The 19,966-nt window shown below is 43.6% G+C and overlaps 1 protein-coding gene across 2 annotated transcripts; it reads left to right on the forward strand.

Moving 5' to 3' along the window:
- Window positions 1-342: 342 nt before the first annotated feature.
- ALPK2 (alpha kinase 2) lies at window positions 343-18,623 on the forward strand. Of its 2 annotated transcripts, XM_069002129.1 has the most exons (10): window positions 343-1,803; window positions 5,312-8,129; window positions 10,074-10,221; window positions 10,887-11,014; window positions 11,112-11,147; window positions 12,548-12,822; window positions 12,943-13,031; window positions 13,277-13,494; window positions 14,327-14,375; window positions 17,958-18,623. In XM_069002129.1, exons 1-10 carry the CDS (start codon window positions 436-438, stop codon window positions 18,190-18,192), a joined length of 5,364 nt encoding a protein of 1,787 aa, XP_068858230.1. In that variant the 5' UTR covers window positions 343-435; the 3' UTR covers window positions 18,193-18,623. The 2 variants fall into 2 exon arrangements, with proteins under 2 accessions (XP_068858230.1, XP_068858231.1); XM_069002130.1 differs by lacking the exons at window positions 343-1,803; window positions 5,312-8,129 and having other exon boundaries at window positions 10,077-10,221; window positions 10,922-11,014.
- The last annotated feature ends 1,343 nt before the right edge of the window (window positions 18,624-19,966 follow it).

Genomic DNA, 19,966 nt, shown 5'->3' on the forward strand with positions numbered 1-19,966 from the left:
TAAATAATGATTTCTTGTTTTGAAAGTGCTTGCAAGTATCTGTCAATTGACCACCTTTTAGAAAATACCTATACCCATTTCAGAAAGAAATTTAAACTTTGTGTTTCTTTAACTTGCAGGTCAGCAGAACAAGATCTGCACTTCATTGACAGCTAAAATGACTTTTCTTGACCCAGAACCAGATACAAAGAACAAAACTTGCCCAGAATGTTGTTGTCCTAAATGAGCTCGTGGCAGACTTCAGGGTAGAATGAGCAAAATGGGAAACATTTTGTGCAATGCAAGAGTTCCCCCTGTGGGGGTGAGCCCGTGTTGATTTCACCAGGTTCTGACTCTTCAAAAATCATTCGTTTACTGCTTGAGAAGCTCAGCAAAGCAGGAATTTTGTCTCCACTTGAGAAATCCCTCAGGTGCTTGCCTAACACAGAAGACAACATGGACGTTGAAAATGTAATTAAATCCCAGGCAACGTTTTCCCACCTAAGGGGTTTGTCAGAGGATGGTGATGACCTGCTTCATTTTAACGCTGTGATTGGTGTCACTGCTGGAAGAGCAGGGGAATACTGCTGCAGACAGGTGCCTTCCCACCCCACAGATGTAACCACCTGTCACACAGGCAACTGTTGCCTTAACACACAAGACTCTGGATCTCCTCAGTCTCTGGCAGATGTCCAGGCATGTAAAAACACTGAGCTGGGCAGACCTCTAACCACGAATTCCCTGCTTGGTGAGCAGGCAGACACTTCTGTAGGAAATCACACTGATTTTGTAAAAGGTGACTCTGAAAATTCTGCTGCTCTTCTGGAGATCTATGCAGAGAAAGTAACAAGTGTAAGTGATGACTTTTCTGATGATGACCTGGAGTACTTTGAATGTTCAGATGTGCTTACTGTGCATGAAGATGAAATCTGGAAAAAGAAATTACAATTTTTATTAGAAATTGATGATGATGATCTAAAACTGAGTAAGGATTGTGATGGGTGTGCTTACTTCCTCAGTGAAATGCCTTGTGTGTTCCAAGTGTCAGATAACACTACGCCTATGGATACCCCCATTGGCTTCTGTGAGCATCAGTCAAAAATCAAAGGAGTAAACGTAAGGAGAGACCCCTCTATGTACAGCCAGTCAGCTCTGCAGACAGAGATGACTCTCACTGTTGGACACCACCGAGATAAAAGTACCATTTTGAAAGACAAAGAGAAGAATCAAGTGCCTGTTGCTTCTGCAGCCACTGGAAATGAACATCCCAGAAGTGAAGAAGAGACTAATGGAAGTGGCCATCTGGCTGCAGGTTCCTCAAGGGACAAAGCAAAGCCCACGGACACTGTCCCTGCCCAGGTGGACTCCTCTGCCAGTGGCATAGGTGCTGCTTGCACAGGTCAGGCTTCAGGGACGATGACAGAAACTGGCCCCGACGGGGACATGCTGGGGGAAAGCTCACTGCTTCTGGAGGAGGGGAGAAGGAATGTGACAGAGGGAAATGCACGACATGCTGGCTGTACCTTAACAGAAAGCCTGAGGAGAAACCTTTTCAAGCTGTTAAACCCTATAGAACTTTGCAGATATGTAAGTACTATAGGACAGTCTTTCCAGGCTGCAGCAGAGGGTAGGGAATCCAGAGCTCCGTCTCCTAGTCAGGAAGGTGTCCTTTCAACACAAATTCCCGAGGAGACAGAAAGCCTGCAAATGCTGGCTGGTCTGTGTCCGACAGAAGAGGCAGATAAAGGCAGTCACTGGGAAAGGAAAAGGACTCGGGGCCTGTCTGAGCAAAACCAGATTCCAGATGAGAACATCTCGCTTGGGGTAAGTAACATGTTTATCATTTAACACAAAGAGCTGCTCTGCTGATCTCAATGCAATTCATTTCTGCTTGTCACAAAATAATGTAAAATCGAAATTACTTTGAAAGATACTATTCATGTACTTCTGAATGACAGCTACGGCTGGGAGGGAAATCTGGGTTTATAAAAGGCCCAAGTAAAGCCTAAGCTGTTCTAATTATAGAGTGAGTCTGATAATGGTGAGAGGCACTAATGGGCCTCTGGACAGCTGGATAGGGAAATCTGATATGGAGACTACTCCACACGTCTTAGCAAAGTAATGCTTCTTTCAACCCAGAAAGTTTCTCAAATACCTATTGTGAGCAGAGAATGCTTTGATTTACTTTCTTTTCAATCTATATTCAACAAACAAAACCATCCTCCACTTATGGTGCTGGAAACCTAAACCAAATCAACAGGGGTTTGCTGGGGTTTTATAACAATGAAAGGAGTTCAATGCAGAGAGTTCATCTTACAGAGGTGAATGGAGCTCTGTGATTTTTAAAAATAAAACAATGAAAGAGTTGGATATTCCAGTTGAAATGTACAAACCAATTAAAAGATAAAACCTCCGTGGTACTCTCCATGTACTTCCATATTTTATGCTGTTGGTAGAAAATCAGCTGGGTAAATCATTACAGCTGTAGACACTGGTATGATGCTCTAACAGTTTTCCTAAGTGGGAAAATTGAATCATCATTTTTATTTCACATGGTAAAGACTCAAGATACATAAATAATATTAAATCATGAATAATCTTATTGTCACAAATTTTTCTGATTTGAAGGTGTGTAGCTAATTGCAAAACCCCATTTATCAAACAAAAGCTTTTTCCAGTTGCACGTGCTTTTCTTCATCTGATTATTTGGGCAAAAATGTCTCCCAGTTTTGGGTTAGTGTCACAGTAGAGTGACTTTAGTCTCACCGCTGGGGTGTCTTCAGCAGTCAAAAATCACTGAATTCTTCTTCCTGAAAATGTTCATAGGTTTCTCTGGTTTTATAGTACATAAAATTCCAATACCATTTGAGGAGCACATGATGTCGTTATGATGGGGAATATCCCTCACTGGAATTAACCTCCTCAGAGCTTCCTGACAGGGTGTATGGCTGTGGTTTGCCAGAGGTCTTGCTTGCTTTTTTTTTTTCCCAAGTGCAGTGCAATAATTTAAATCCCAGAAGCCTCTTAGCCAAGAGCAGCTGTCAGGTTCCTGGCATAAATTTCAGAGTGGCTGGTTAGACTCCTGTTGTGCGTAGCCAGTATGTCTTCATGTCCATGGCCAAAACTTTACACTGGATAAAAAGTGAGTATTGGTGTACACAAAAGGGTGAGAGCTGGACACAGACCAAACCCCCAATTTTAAACGTGTGTATGACAGTGAAATTCAGGTGTAGGTTCAAAATTACGTGGTCTTGAAAATGAGCTAAACAAAAGCATCCCACCTGAATATTGTTCTTTTTTTTGTAGCACTAGAAGAATGTGGACAGCTTTTCACAGCACCCATATAGTAACCCAGAAACTCCTCAGAATTCTGCCTGTGTAATCTAAGAGAGGCAAGAAAGAATCTATTGCTACACATGGGTTTCTGTTCAAGTGCCCTGGGGTGTTTGCTGGAGCGCAGCCTGAGACAGCTCTGCAGGAGCAAGGGGAGGGGCTCACAGCAAGCCCCACAGCTGTCTGCTTTGGAAAGGTGTTGTATTTTCTCTGTCCTTGTGGGAATCAGGTGTGCTGAGGGGTACAGAGCAGCCACGGGATCACAACACCAATGACCCAAGGATTTACACTTCCCCTTAGCGCCATGTGCTCGAACTGGAACAACCTTTGCGGTGCGTCTTGTGCAGCACCTGCTGTGCTGTGTGACTTCTCCTTCCGGTAGACAGTCAAGATGGGAGGCTCCTCACTCCTCTCATGACCTCATGGCCTAGCCACAGGTGAAATTCTTTATTTACCTGGTGCTTCAAAGCAGCTTCATTAATAATAGGTCCAAGACGCCAACTGTGCCAGCTGTATAATATTACATAGCGTACAGAGAGCCAGGAGGCTTTGCTTGGTTTCATTGAGGAGCTGGTCTCTGTTAGCAGTCAGCTAGCACCCTGTCCCTGTCAATGTTAAGTGGTCAGTGTTCAGCACCCTGTCCCTGTCAGTGGTCAGTGTTCGGACAGCACCCTGTCCCAGTCCATGGTCAGCAACCTTGGGTCCCTGTCAGTGGTCATTGTTCAGCACCCTTGGCACAAGGTGCTGCTGTCACTCCTGGGTTACAGAGCCATTATTGTGGTTTTGTTCATGTTAGAACAGCCTGTTCACATAAAATTTGAGAGATCCTTGCTTTGACCTTCCCAAGACAAATTTATGTCACTTTTAGATCATTTTAAATTTTGTTATCCGAAAAGGAGAGAAGCAGAACTGACACAGAAGTTCTGGGTAGTTGGGCATCTGGCTGAGATGAGAGCTTGGCATTGCTAGGGAATGGTCTGGGCCTGAGCCATGCCAGAGGGGCTGTAGTTCTGTGTCAGAGCAAGCAGGGGAGTCCTGGTTGGAGTAACGAAGTCATGATGCCAGCCCTACTCGTTCAGTTGGATCTACCATAGGAATGGCAGATAACATCCCATTTTGTTGTCCATGTCTTAAGTTGGCTCCAGTCTTACCTGGGAGACACACCAAGAAAAAAATCCCATAGAAAATCTGTACCGCTTTGGAGCATGGACTCCTGACAGCTGTGCATGGTTAGCTTGTTGCTCTATGTTTTTGGCAGAGAACTCACTTTTCATCCTTCAAAATATTATAGTTCTTCCTCTTTTTCTGCCTTTTGAGCAGGAAAAACAGGGTGCTGGCAGGATGTGCCTGTCAGTCGTCAGGATAAAGCTCAGGTCTTTTGTTTCACCTGTCTAAAGCAGTTGAAATAGCTACAGGTATTGAGGTATTTCAACTACTCCAAGGCAGGTGTGCCATTTAAGGCAGAGTGTTATTTTAGGAAAGGGGAATTTGAGTGGCATTGCATGAAACAGGGAAGTGGAAAGACCCACTAAGTACTGCTGGACAGCAGCATAAAGTAAAAGCAGGCCCAAATGTGGCAGATTTGAGAGAGCTGAGACCCAGAGGCAGTGATGTACTTTTTGTCTGTATTCTAGGGATGGTATGTTACACTCCATTTGTGCAAACAGAGGGATATAAATGTAACATGGAGACTTTATTTACAGAGGAGAATTATCTTGCTAAACTATTTCTACTTTAAAAACAATGAGAATCTATGCGGTAAAATTAATCAGCTTTGATATAAATCCTTCTCTAAGAAACAACACTTTCAGACTCAGACCCAGGAGGTTGATTTCAATCCATTACGTTGATAGTTACAAGTCAGAAACTTGACTATTGACAAAAATCATTTTAAAAAGTAAAAAAACCACCGAAAAACCCCAACATTCCAAACCTTCAGGCCTGTGTTAAGCTGTAGTTCTAATTTTTAATTACATTGTTCTATTTTTCTTCTTTGAAGAGTCAAGGTGCTAATCTTACCCAGGATTGTGAGAACCTCTGTATGCAGCCCAGAACAGAAAAAGAAGGCATCTTCAGGGCTTGTGAAAATGTGGGAACCAGCCAGCTCTCTGCTGAAAACACACTGCAAGTAAAGAATGCAGATTTACAGACTTCTCTTCACTGTGCTCCTTGTGAAAAGAAAGAAGGTTGTCACCAACAGGACTTCTCTGGACAAGAAATTGTTAGTAATGGCAAAAAATCAAAGAATGACATTTCCCCTTCTCCTCTATGGGATATGGACTCTGTTCCTGATAAACAGGAATGTTTGTGTGCTGTTCTCTCTTCTGCAAAGCTGTGTGATGAGCCAGGGGAGGGAGAGCAAAGATCTGGGCTTGACATACTTGATAGCAGTAACCCAGATATTCTCTGCAGCCTATCAGCCGATAAGGCTGTGTCTGAAGCTAATTCCAAATCAGTCCTGGAATCTGGAGAACCTGAGTGCAAAGGAGATGCTGATATATCTGCAGTGCATGACAAGCTGTGGAAACTTCTTCATGAAGATGACTCAGACTATCAAATCCCATTTGAAAACAGAGGCATCACAAGTTTAGGTACGAGGCTGACAGATGTCGAAGTCACAGAACTGAACTTTGTGCCGGAGACCTGTTCCAATCCTCCTTTGCTAATGGATTTGATAGAAGAGCAGGCCCCCATCACAGAACCAGCTCATAACCCCAGAACTGAGAAAGCTGACTGCAATGTTTCTGATACCCTCCTGCAGAGACTTGCAGCATGTAAGAGTGCATCCGTAAGAAACATTTGTCTTGCACAAGTGGTAGGAACAGATGGTGTGTGTCTAGATTCTGGCACTGGGAATGAGAGGGAAATGCCATCCATTTGTGTTTCAGCAAACAGTGTCCTCTTAAATACCCAGGAGTGCTTGGAGCCAAATCCAGTGGCCACGGACAGGAATGGATCCACTGTGACTTGGGAAGGGAAGCTTGCTGTTAATAGTGCTGCTCAAACATGTGAAGCAGATTCTCCTCAAAGGTTACAAAATGCTCAGAGTGGTAATTTAGCATGTCCCAAAGCAAACCCAGCTGACATATCAGATATGTCACGTGGGACAGTTGGACAGTTACTTCACACTAAACACAACGTATCCGTGATAAATGAGTCTGTACCTGGAGAAGGCTGTCATTTTAAGGACTGTTATCCAGTGAGAGGAGAACTGGCTTATTTGCCTGAAGAGAAAGACATTTTCCCCAGTGAAAGTAACAGTCAGTTTACATATGCAGAACACTCTTCTGTTAACACCATACATAAAAGTTATGAAGTGAATTTACAAGAAAAAGGAAATCACTCAGACTTGAATGCACCAAATGACAGCTACCATCTTTCAAAAAATAATGGCTGTCAGGATTTTCAAGTTGTTTCTAATGCACAGAAATACAGTTACATAATGCAATTGCCTACTTTAATTAAGATTCCTGAAACCATAACACATAAGAATCTACCCCAAAATACAGACCAACTGACAGAAATAGCAAAACAAGAAGTGGCAGTCACTCCCACTTCTGGGGAGCCATTTTTAAGAGATTTTTATCTGGAAGTGCCCAGCTGTGAACCATGTAAACCAGGAGAACAGAGAGAGATTTGCATACCTGAGGAACACAGGGCTGAAACTTCCTGTGACTCAGGAGTTAGTCAGGTTTCAGAGAGTCAGACTGCAGCTTCCCCTTGTAATACAGCAGAACAACGTTTATTTTTTGTTGACAGCACCTTCAAGTCTGATGAAGACTTAAAAATAGATTCTTCAAAGAATCGCATCTGTGCAGCTGGAAGTGTAAGATCAGCCAGTGCCCCGCTGCCCAGGGAGGCTCAAAGTGAGCACCAGAGCACAGCATGTGGGGAGCATGGAGGTTCCAGGGATCAGCTACATTCCCAACATCTGCTTGGAAACAAAACCCTGCCCTTCCTCACACCTGTAAGCCACTCAGAGGGCCTTCCCAGTGAATCTGCAGTGGCGTGTCCTGGCACAAGAAGTGAGGGAGAAACTGGATCCGTACAAACTGGAGTCAAAGTAAACAGAAATTTAACTACACTGGAAACTTTCTGCAAGTCATGGCAGGGTCTGTTCCAGCGGGTGCCTGGAGAAACCAAAGGGGAAGCAGCCTTGTGTGAAAATGAACATGAGATTCCAAGAGCTACTGAATGTAACCCAGAAGAAGCTGAAACAAAGGCTCCTTTGCACACTTTGACTGGCTCCCAGGCTCTGAAACAGATTATGAATATTAGCACAAAGCAGTCCTGTCCTGACTTGATCCGTTCCAGCAAGATAACTGAGGCTGAGAATTCAATTAAGTCCACTGAGTATGATAAAAAGGAGGAAGTCAGGACAGCAGAGAGTGTAGTAAGTGGTTTAGTTAATTTGCCACCAGTTGATTCAGGGAACAACCAGCGTTTTCAAGAGCAACCACCCCGCAGAAGAACTCAGTCATTCTCTTTGGCGTGGGCCACACTTGAGCCATTTCCAGTCAACACAGAAAGTCAAAGAAATCAGGAAGGGTCAAAATCCTGCCAGACACCACTGACTGCTGCAGAGCCTGAGCCCATCAAATGTAAAGAGGACACAACAAAGAGCGGGCATTTAGCTGCTGGAGCTAAGAAGAAATTAACACCAGCAAGTCTGTCCAAGAAACCCAGGCTGGAGGAGAGGGGAAGTGTGAGCAAGGGTCCCAGCTGCGTTAAAAAGTCTGGGAAGAGCGAGGCAGGCGTGATTCATAAAGAGGATAGAAAAGAGCAAAGGAAACTCATTTTGAAAAAGGATAGCAAAGGTAAGAGAAAACTGATTTTCTTTTCTGTCCTTTCCCATCATTCTGGCTACAGTACAAAATTCAGATTCTTGAAAGGCACTGCAAGCCTCTTTCAGACTGACTCAGTCAGCTAAAGCTGTCCTACCCTCATGGAGCTTTATTTCCAGATTCGTGCATTTAGTAATGAGTGCTGTTCCCATGCCACAGAGATGAGCCCTTTTCCCAGCTGGCAAGTATATTCAATTCATGGATTTTGTAACCTGTTTGAAATAGTTACTGCCTCATTTGCCTTTTGGAGTAACTTTTCAGGGATGAACAGCATAATGCTACCATGTAACTACACACCAAGTAGCGGCTGCAAGCCCAGTACTTGTTCTGGTATCCCACAGGGCTGTGTTCCCAGTTACGCTCCTACCTTGCAGCTTCCAACTGCAATTGTCCCCTCTTGGTTACCAAAGGATTTATTACTAGCAAAGTATTATTGCTAGCAGTAGGGTACCACTGATAAGCGATGTTTTGAGGTCCTATGTGCTGTCTTGTGACTGGTTCTGCATTGCTTTGCCCTGCTGCAAAAATGACACAGATGAAATGAGCAATATTAAACTGATATAGGAAACATCTAATTGAAAGGAGATCTGGGTTGCTGTCAGAGTCTCTAGAAGGTTGGTAACACTGTAGCAGGATTGCGACAGCTGGGTGCATGAGGGATTTGTTGTTTCTATGGGTAGTTTGCAAAGACCAAGGTCTTATTTTTACCTTTGGACATGACATTTCATGTTCACATCATAAAATGATTTAATAGGTCAGAGCAAGACTGAACGGTGACTAAAGGTAAGCTACACAGCTGTGAAGCTTTTCACACACTCTAATTACAGTGAAGTCTCGTGAGACTTCTACTTTTCTAATCACATTTTGAAAAAACCCCAGACTTTTCTCTGTTCAAAGATGTATCCTTTGCCAGGGAACCAAATGTGTGGGAGAAGAGACACATCACTTCAAAGCACAGCAAGCGAACTGCAGTGACTGTGCAATGCCTGACCTGTTTCCATTACTTAGGGCTATGCTTGAAAAATGTTTTAAACATTCAGGCTCCATCAGATAAAACTGAATTTTCTTCAGCTGTTTCTGCTCTGCTTCAGTCTTGACTGAGGTATGTCTGTGCTCTAGACCATTGTTGTGGCCCTTTCCCCAGCATTATGGGAAGGCTGGTTTGGTTGCTGTGGTATCTACTCAGTGTTCTTTTGCATTGTTTCAGCTGCAGGAAGGAAGACTGTGGCCAGGGCAGGAACCTGGAGCCACTGGTTCTATTTCTAGAGCTGTCATGTCCTGTCTGTGTCACTTTAGCCCTGATACAGCAAGGTTCACATGGCCCAGGACTCCGGGACTGCCAGTCCAGTGGGGAAACCTGGTCTGGATGGAGCCTGGAACTGGGAATGGGGAAAACTGAACTGCAGGTGCCTGACCCTTCAAGTGGGTGTTACTGGAGTATTACTGCAGGAATGGGATCTTCGAGGGACATGGGCCATGCCATCTCATTCAGAGTGCAGCAGCTCAGAATTAAGACATAGGAAATAAAACATTTTGCATTTTACATCTCTTACATCGAGCAGGGATGTGTCACTTGAGGCGGGGCTGTATTGTGATCCCAAAACCTTTCTCTAAGTATATGTCAATTCCCTTTCTTTCCAAGCTCCCTGCTCACACCATGCCCACGTGCAAAGACACTGGAGCGTTTTGTGAGGCAGTGAAAAGTGTTAGCAGAGATCCAGGCTGGCAGGATCTTTTGGGACTTTCTCCCAAAGGCTGTGATCAGCTAAAAAATTCTATTAGTTATGAGTATTGAGACACAAGAACTCATAATTACTTACCAGGGATTTCAGTGTTCATATTCTTAACATGAAATGCTAAAATACCAAAACAATACAATTGTCTTCAAACCCTAAACTGTGGCTCTTCTGTTTCAAGCCCCCAGGCTGCTGAAGAAGATCCAAGCAGAGTTGTTCCCCGACTGCTCTGGAAATATTAAGCTGTGCTGTCAGTTTGGTGACATTCATGGTGACTCCACCATTACATGGACTAAAGATTCCAAGGTACTGGCTCAGCTGCAGAGAAGGTAAGGGAGTGTTTCTGAGGAGCTGGGAGTTTCAGGGTAACTTTGCTATTCACAGGAAGCAAATCTTCTCGCAATGCATTGATATTGGTCATAGTTTGTGTTCCATCACCTCTCAGCCTGTTCACAGCCAGTGTCATCCAGATTTTAAACAAATATCAAAAGAAGTTTGAACCTCATTTAACCTAGAGAAGGGTGGAAATAAAAGCTTCTTAAGGCCATTAACAGGATCCAGCTTTTCCATTTTAATGAAATGAGTTATTTTCCTTGTAGCTATACTGACATTCTGATCTTAAAAACCCTTTGGAATGTTTCAAAAATACAAAGTTAACATTACCCAAAGGGAAAAAAAAAAAAGAAAATGTATTTCCATCAGAATGCACACTTCTGAGAAGATGAAAAATTTTGTAGGAAGGATTCTTCTTAGTTGTTGTGTTAAGTGGAAAGAAAAAGTTGCATGAATTGGTTAAACTTTCCATTCTGATTATTCTTGTTTTAACTCTTCTGCTTTTGATTGTTGTATTGCTATATCCATTGTAATATCAATACATATCATTATCTGCTGAACAATTGTGCTGTGTTTTAACAAATAAACAGTGCAGAGAGATCAAATTTATCACTTTTTCCAGTGTGTAAAATACATGGTAGCACAAAATGCTCTGTTCCAGTGCCCAGGATGACTCTCCCGTCTCTCTGGCAATAGCTGAAGCCAGTTACCAAGACCACGGAATGTATTATTGCTGCTTGAATAACATGTATGGAAAGGTGACTGCTGAGTTTCATCTGACTGCTGCAGGTAAGCCTCAGTTTACAGTTTTGATTAATAATAATGACAATGACAGTTTCCATTTAGAATTTTTTACTACAAAATTCATTTCTTTGTTTTCTTGTAGTATTGGAACGTCTTTCAAGTTTTCAGAGTTATGAAGGTAAATATAAAGTGAAGTAGCATTGCATGGCATCATACAGAGACACACACACACACACAGAGCACTGGCAGCTCTTTGGCACAAACACATGGTCCTTGCAGGTCACCTGCTGTGTAACTGTACTCCAGGAGAAAGGCAAGCATGAAGCTTTGGAATGCTTTCCCTGTGTGTTAACTGGTGTTCAGTGACACCTGGCATGTGTCCTGTGCTGCAGCTAAAGATAGTGCCTTGCCAGTGGGGTTGTCATTCCTGAACAGCCTACAGAGATCTAGGCCTTCAGTTGGCATGGTGACTTTTCTTTCTTTTCCTTGAAGAATTAAGCATTTATTTCCTTGTGAAATAAAGGCAGGACTTTTCATGTAACAGCACTGTATAACCTTTAATCAGAGAATTTTAGGTGGAATTAAGGAGTTTTCTAATTCTGGCCTTATCCGTGCAATGTTTCCTCTATGCTTCAGAGAGGGGGTAGTGTACAGAGCCTAAACCATAGGTAAATGCAGAGGGCAGCTGGAAGGACTTCCTTGTTGTGTAGCTCTGTTCTCCTGTTTATCTTCTTCACTGATGGTCCTTCAAATGTTAGGACTAGAGACACTTGAAGTGCAGTTAGAATTTTTTAGTTTCTCTCAGTGCTTAACTTTTTCTGCCCTTGTCTCTGTTGGAGCGGTCACGACACACACGGACAGTGCCTCTTTCAAGGGCCAAAAAGCCATTTATTAAACAAAACAGCCTCTTTCATACACCTTTTGTATGTTATCATGCGTGTTACATATTCACTGGCTGCTAAACTACCACAGTAGACTCGTTGGCTATTGCTAACTACAACATGCTACCATTGGCTACCTGTAGCATAAGCATTCAAGCAATCAGAAAAATAACAGGTGTGGATATGTTGCTGTTTTTCTCCTTCTATTGTTTAACTTTCATGCTTCTGTTGATACTACATTCTCATGAGTAAAAACTAATTGTTTTTCTTCTCATGGAACTTTTCTTACAGTCCTTCTCTAGCCGAAGTAACAGGCCTGAGCCATAATTTTACAAAGGCAACAAGGCCTTCATTTTATAAGGTTTTACTTAAATGCCACATCCCCTTACAATTTTTTTTCCATTTGGATTACAGTCACTATTTAAAGGGGTGAAATCCAGAATATTCCTTGATTTCATCTGTAACAGACTTGTTTGCTACACTCTGTCTTCTCTCCTTATGATCCTGATCTGCCACCTTTCTTCATGCTGGTTTTAGATCATACAGGCAAGCAGCTGCCTCTCAGGAGTGGGGTCCCAGCCTTCAGTAACACAAGTTGTGCTTCCACTGAGCATTTTTTCCTCCTCTCTGGAGAAATGCATCTACTCTCCCATGCCCACCCCTCCCTGTGCCTGCAGAGATTCCTGTTGTGTTTTAGGTGTGGAAGAAATCGAATTCATGCAGTTGATGTTCAGAGAAGATCCCCTCAGCTCCAGCTACTTTGGTGGGACACTGCATGGAGCAATAATGACAGAGGGGATGCACTTTGGTGAGGGGATGCACCGCAGAGCCTTCCGCAGCCGCGTCCTGCAGGGCCTGGCACCCGCCTTCGCCCCCGGCCACCCCTGCGTGCTCAAGGTGCACAATGCCCTCACCTATGGCACCAAGAGCAGGGACGAGCTGCTGCAGAAGAACTACAGTCTGGCACTGCAGGTGAGCTGCCCCTGGCCTTTGTAAGCCAGAGTTGTGGGCAAAAGCTGTCCTCATATTCAAACAGATGATCTGTTGAATGTTTTGAGCAATATTCCCATAGGCATGTCTGTTGTAATACAGGAATGCTACGTCCAAAATACTGCAAGAGAGTATGCAAAGTTATATGCAGCTGAAGCTGAACCGTTGGAAGGCTTTGGAGAAGTACCAGAGTGAGTATAAATATATTTTTTATATATGTATCTGCTTATATATACTGTCCTGTGGCATGGCAGCCCACTGATTGCTAGGACTAAAGAGGAAAGAGGAAACCTGGGAACAGTGTTACAGCTCTTCCATCTTGGTTTAGAGTTGGTAGCTGTTCATTCTCTCCCTGAGGTCACTGGCCACTTTTGTTTCTTCCTCCCTCACTGAAATAGGTCTCAGGATTTTATTAGTTTCTATCCCTTGATTTCAGAATCATTCCGATTTTTCTTATTCATCGCCCCACTAATAACATCCCCTATGCCACAGTGGAGGAGGAGCTGGTTGGGGAGTTTGTGAAATACTCTGTCAAGGATGGCAAGGAAGTGAATTTCCTGAGAAGAGACTCAGAGGCTGGCCAGAAGTGTTGCACCTTTCAGCACTGGGTGTATGAGAAGACCAATGGGAATTTGCTTGTCACTGACCTACAAGGTGAGTTGTCTGAGTAGGGGCAATTTTTATCTAGCTTATGTTCTTGTAAGAGGACAGTTTGGAAAAGAAAACCAAATCTTACACTCTTAATGGAAGAGTTGTTCTTTGATGTGTACCTTAGTGAATCAGTGTGAGCCAAATCTGGCTTTTTGTCTCACCACCCGGAGATTAATGAAATGGCTGCTGAGTGAAAGACTTCAGGTGACAACGACACCCTAGTCTTCCCCTTTTTCTTGTATTTAAATACTCACCAACAATCACTTAGCAGTGGAATGCTCCACATTTGGGTCCTGGCTAGTTTTGAAGAAATATATTTCTTTAAAAAGAAGAATAGTCAAGAAACACCCTTGTGTTTGCTAAGTGCTGCCTCAGCTCCCATGGGTATGACTCCTCCTCAGTCCTGCAACGTATTTGGGACAGGGGAAGACAGACCCTTCTTGAAGAAAAACAGAAAAAGCTGGAACCTTAGGAAACATTCTATATTCTTTTACAAGTGAAGGCAGGAAAGTTAGCAGCAAAGCATCTAAACAAGATCCCTGAAGTAATTTAAAGGGAGAAGAAAGAACAAAATCCTAGCACAGGAAACAAGCTGTGCTGTTGATCACCCTGACAGCTGTAAAATAGTGGCATGAGCCTGACTTCTAGAAACTGCTGGTGACACAGGGAACATCCTCTTCTTAACTGGGGTGCTTTAAAATGCTTTGAAAAAATGTGACAAATAATTAAAATGAAAAAGGTGACTCAATAAATAACACTTAAGGCCTCCATATGTGAAGATTGTCCTAGAAATTACAGTGTAAGCTAAGCTCTGTGTTTCCTTGCTGCCTTGCAGGTGTAGGGATGAAGTTAACAGATGTTGGCATAGCAACCCTGGCCAAAGGGTGAGTGAACATGATTTCTCAGCAGCATGGTTGTGCTTTACTCATCTGTCTCTTCACAGTTAAATGTGGATGGGGGAGGGTGTGCTGAAAATTCATTCTTGCTTTAACTTTAGAAGAAAGTAGTCCTCATCTAACTCTTTAAACTTCTTCGTGTTCATATTTATGGAAACCCACCTGTAAAGGAAACACATTTATTTTGTTCTGAAAAAATGGGTGACCCTGTAGATTTAGTTTTGCTTTTCCTGCATGCCTCCCTTGAAATGGGCTTGTCCAAAGGGCATTTCACAAGTGACATGAAGGGTTCTGGTGACAGCAGGTAAGGCTTCTGATGGCCCATCAGCTGGAGCCCAGGGTAAAAGGCAGGCTGGAATCCCTCCTGCAGCCAGCAAAAGTGCCAGAGCTCTGGGATATGTATTTGTGACACAAGCTTTTGTAAAGACTCTTCTCAGCTGAACGCTGTGTATTGGCCACTTCCCTGATAAACAAGGACAATTGTGAAGGGATTTGACGGTCTCTCTCCCCTTTCTCTCTCAAAAACAGAAATTCTGAGCCTTAACAAAAGATTTCAGGGCATTTCTAGAGCCTGTTTTCTAGTGGTGTTGCAAAGGCTTCAGCTCTTTTGGGGAGACTTAAGCATGTGTAAAGATGTAGGCCTGTAATATTCTAACTTTAGTCCACTTCTTTTAAGTTAATTAAGGCTTCTAGTTATACCACAGGCCAGCAGAGCTGTGGATAGGAGTAGGCAGTGGCTGCTGGACAGGGAAAGGGGATGGGGGTAAGTGCTTTAATTTCATATTCTCCTTTGAGAATCTGGCAGGAGAAAGAAGATCTGATCGTATGTTCAGCCTTTATTCTAAATTGGACCTTGTCTGTATACCTGGGATTCAAGAAGAAACCTCACAATTATTAAAAATGTAATTCTAGACTATTCTGCGTAAATCCTGAACATTTGCAGGCTGGCATCAGTTCAGTTAGACTGATTTACTCTTTCAGCTGTGGATCCAAAGTAAAAGCGTTTAAAGTGAATGTACATCATCCTGTTACAAACCAAAGTCATAAATATTTTATTTAGGCAACACTGTTCTCAGGAATCAGAAGATTTATAAAAATGCTTTAGTGGATGTTGTCCAGCTCAATGTGGGAAATTACTCCTATAAAAACACACGTTGTGTTGGGGAGGAGGAAGGAGAAGTGAGGAAGTGAACGCACAGTGCAAGCTGTAGTAAGGATCACCTCAGGCATATAGAAAGGAAAATAATTTCCCTAAATGAGCAACCTCCTGAAAATGTTGAGTGTCATTTTGTTATTTAGCTAATGATATTCCTGCAAGATGACAGTTTTTTCCTGGATCTGTATTTTGTTTTCATGCTCCTTCATGGAAAGAAGAGCTCTATATTAATGTCTGCAGTTGGATTTATAATTCTATGAACATGGGTGGGGAAAAACTAAGTGCCCAGAGCTCCTGTGTGTTGCTGGGTCTTGCTGCTTTGGGCTGTGTTCAGCCGTGCTGCTGAGAGGTAGCCTGGTCCCATGAAGGGGGAACACATGGTCCTACTGAGCCAGAAATGCAGAGTGGGATTGGTGTGGCTTGAACTGTGCTAGCAGAGAGGACACAGAACAGATCTATTTTGTACTCCTGAACAGAGTCCACAATGAGTGGAGGAAGGAATTTTGATCTTTTGTTCTTGGTCTGTGTGTTTTACCAGGGAACTGAGAAGCAGAGGAGCCCATAGCAGAGTGGTGTGGCCCAAAGCAGTGTGCTGCAGGAGCTGCAGTGCAGTCCTGTCAGGAGAGGGCGAAGCCGACCTAGGAACAGGAACGCCTGGGAAGCATTTTTAATGTGGCCACAGCGCCACACCAGAGCCTTTAAATCAAAGGCAAACAAGCCTTTAAATCAGCTACTCTGTAGCTTCTCTGGTGAATGGAAACAAAAATAATGCAGCACGGTGTGTGGCTCTGTGCACGCAGTGGGCAGAGTAGGACTGTGCACGAGGGCCCAGGGATTTACCCAGGAATGGTGCACACAAAGGAAAGAATCAGGAGCACGGTAACCCATGGTTGTGGTCATTAACAGGAGTGCTGGTTGCCAAGTCTGTATCTGAAAGTCTGCCTGGTTCCAGGGCACTGACAAGTTTAGCTTTACTCCACATGGTAACAAGGGGCATTGGGGAGTTTAGGCCTGAGGACAAATCCAACATTTCCCCTTCAGATTTAAGGAAGATTAGGTTTGGTTTGGTTTGATTTGGTGCTGGATAGAAGAGATTCTCTTGCTAAGGGCAGGTGTGTTTGCCTGTGGAACTCCTGTTCTGTGGGCGTGTCTGGCGCATCCACCAACACAACAGATACCTGTGAGCTCTTGTGAGCAGCTCAGTAAAGTCTGAAGTCTCTGATTTCTCCAGAGGAGCAAGAGAACCGTTGATGATCCTGCTGGACTCCAGGATATAGTCTTGAGGTAACAATGACACTCCTCTTCAACCTCCTTCAGTTAAACAAACACACAGCTTACTTGGAGAGGAGAGAAAAATCCCTTTGAGGTTCACCTGCCGTTCAGAGCCAGCTGAGTGGTGTCTCCAGAGCAAGGCTTGTCTGTCAGCAGAAGCCCAACCTTCTCAGAGCAACAGTATTCTCTGTAGCACTCTGCAGTTTGCCTGAGGAAGGAGGCTTTCTGGATGCTGGGAATGAGCATCCTCTGTTTATTTCAGTACCAAATCTTGTTTGGTTGGTTTTGTGTAGTGACAACTCATAGTTCACCTCTGAGGACACTGGATGTCCAGCAAACCAAGAGAAGAGGGTAGAACAGGCACTGATAACGTTAAAAAAGGAGAGGAGCACCCTGTCCTTTCTTCTCCCTTCTCTATCCTGAGAATTTAACCAAAATTACCCCTTTGAAGAGCAGGTGTACCTTTTAAAATAAGCTGATGCAGCTTAAAAAGCAGGCCCTGGGAGGACTGTCAGCAACCAGAGGCAGGGTGAGGAGAAGAGGGGTACACATGCCCTGTACCTCTCACGGTGCGAGGTACAGTGGCATCTTGGGAACTGTGGAGGCTGGATGAGACTGCCTTCCTCAGGAACCTTCCTTTCTTCCTTCCCCAAGGGGCTTGGCTCCTTGAGATCCTGTAGGCAGCCAGGGGAGGGGAGCAGCATAGCATGGAAATGATGTACAGATGCTTCTGGTTCTGACAGCACCTTGTGCAACAACCTTGTCTCTTCATGGTGGCCAACAGAACTGTTCACAGAGAATGCTGTAGCATGGACTTCATTTGTGTGTTACTGAGAAAGGGAGCCAGCAGACAATTTTATTCCCAACTAAATGCCGTGAAAGACAGTGCCAGGACCCGGCCCACAGAGCTTTGCCTCTAATGCTTTCCCTGCTTCTGTCACCACTTGTTACCTGGTTTCCCTCACGTCCCAATGACCCAGTCTGAGTTTATGTGACAGTCAGTGCTTCTCAAGCCAGCATGGGTAGAAGAGACTGGCTTAATGTTTTCAAGTTGCTTATGAGTCAGCAGTCATACTCTGCCTCCCTGTGCAGAAAATGAATCTTGAATTCCCATTTAGCTTTTTTTTTCTTTGTTACTACAGATACAAGGGATTTAAAGGCAACTGCTCCTTTTCCTTCATTGAGCAGTTCAGAGCCCTCCACCAGTGCAATGAGTACTGTGATATGCTGGGGCTGAAATCTCTCCGAACCACTCATCAAAAACAGAGGAAAGCAACGTCCACTAAAAGCAAAAATCTGCCAAACTCATCAACGGTAAAGAAAATGGTGCCCAAGAAGGCGAGAGAACATAGAGACTTCATTTCTTCAGAGCACTGAGTCTCACTATTCCATCTTGTGAAACTACTCTTGAGGACATGGAGCAGTGACAGGCACCAGTGGCCTGAGGTGATAACTTTAGTCTTTTGCCTTTTGACATTGTTTTGGAATCATCCTGATGCTGATGCCAGCAACAAAGGAAGGAGCTGATCCTGTGCTCTTGGTGCCTGAGACTAAGCCATCTCCTGGATTTTCTTACAACCTTTCTGTGGATTGGTATTGGAGAAGAACATCTTCTCTGTGTCTACATCCATGGCCCTGTGGGTTCAGCTGCTATGGAAACATCAATATATTTAAGATGCCACTTATAAGTACAAGTTTTGCACAGTACTGTTGCTCAGGCTGCTATAGAAAAATTGTTTTCTTTCCTAGATTTTTGCATATTGTAATCCTACTATAATCCTACTCTTATAATTTTTTTCTCCCACTTACATGCCTTGTATTAAAAGACAAAGCCATTCATGATTGGACATACATGTCTTCCAATCTGCTCCCAAATCAACATCTTTATGGTCTTCACAAAGTGATGCCATCAGCTTAAAGATGGTCAACTTGTATGATTCCCCATAAAATTCCTTGCTTTCCATGCAACCTTCCTTGGACCTACAATCCTATGTGATAGTACTGCTGTGCGTGCACTGATCCTGTTGAAGGACAGGTTTGGGGTCTGCATGTGGCCAAACAGCTCCCTCTGCAATAACCCATTCCATCCAGAGGAGATTTCAGCACCTGGAAGCAGTTTCAGATGAGTAAGTGCAGTGACAGAAACCCTCCTAGCTGCAATGTTGGTATCACATCCAGGCTGGGCATGCTGGGCTCCCTGCACCGTTAAGGGGGGACTTCCAAATGGAATTGAGAACGAAGTGCAGGTCAGCTGAAAACCAAACATTTGAAATAGGTTGGATTAACTGTGCCATAAAGGGTCTGTGTGTGTCCATTGAGGGCAAAGGAGGCAGCGTCAGACAGGCATCTGCAGTTTAAATTCCTGCTGTGACATGGAATGAAGTTCTCTGGAGTAGTTCCAAAGCATTTGAGATTTTAGTAGTTCTCTGCTAACTGATGTGCAGGAAACCAACTACTGCAGAACTAAGTGCTGATGTGAAGTTTTTCAGATGGTAGAAATTGATCATTTTACCTATTCTTTCACAGTTTTTAGTGCTTTAAAAACCATTGAGCTGCAGTGGTGATGTTTTTCTAAAATGCCTGAGGCATTTCAGTGTCTATGTCCGTATCCACAAAACATTAGACACGTAACTCTTAAGTTGATTTTTTTTTTCCAAAAGACGTCTATGTTTCTTAGAACTTTCTTGCTCAGTGGAAACTGGGCTCCTCAGTCCCTTTTGAAGTAGAACCTTGGATACATTTGGAAATGTCACCTAAGTGTTCAAGCAGTCTTCGTGGTAGCAGTGGGTGAATCAGAATCCATTGGTCCTCCATGGACTCAGTGGGACAGTTTGAAATCCAGTGGACAGTGCAGGAAGTCACTGTGGACTCTGGGTCCAGCTTCAGAGCTTAAATAACCACCTCACTTACTGAGAAAGTCAATGGGTATGGAAAACAGTCAGCCTGGGCCTGAAATATGAGTCTGGAATGCAGAAGAATTTTCTCTAAAACTGGAAAATTGGGAAACTTGTAACCAGAACATCTGCAGTGGTTTCAACCTCTGCAGAAGGATAGACCTTTGTCATGGAAGTTTGGTTATTCTTCACATTTCCAAAGGGAAAAGCCAGACTGCAAGTGTCAGGGTGTGATTCTGTGCCTGGTCTTGTCTGAA

The sequence above is a fragment of the Aphelocoma coerulescens genome, assembly GCF_041296385.1.
Source record: "Aphelocoma coerulescens isolate FSJ_1873_10779 chromosome Z unlocalized genomic scaffold, UR_Acoe_1.0 ChrZ, whole genome shotgun sequence".
In the NCBI taxonomy this organism is placed as follows: domain Eukaryota; kingdom Metazoa; phylum Chordata; class Aves; order Passeriformes; family Corvidae; genus Aphelocoma; species Aphelocoma coerulescens.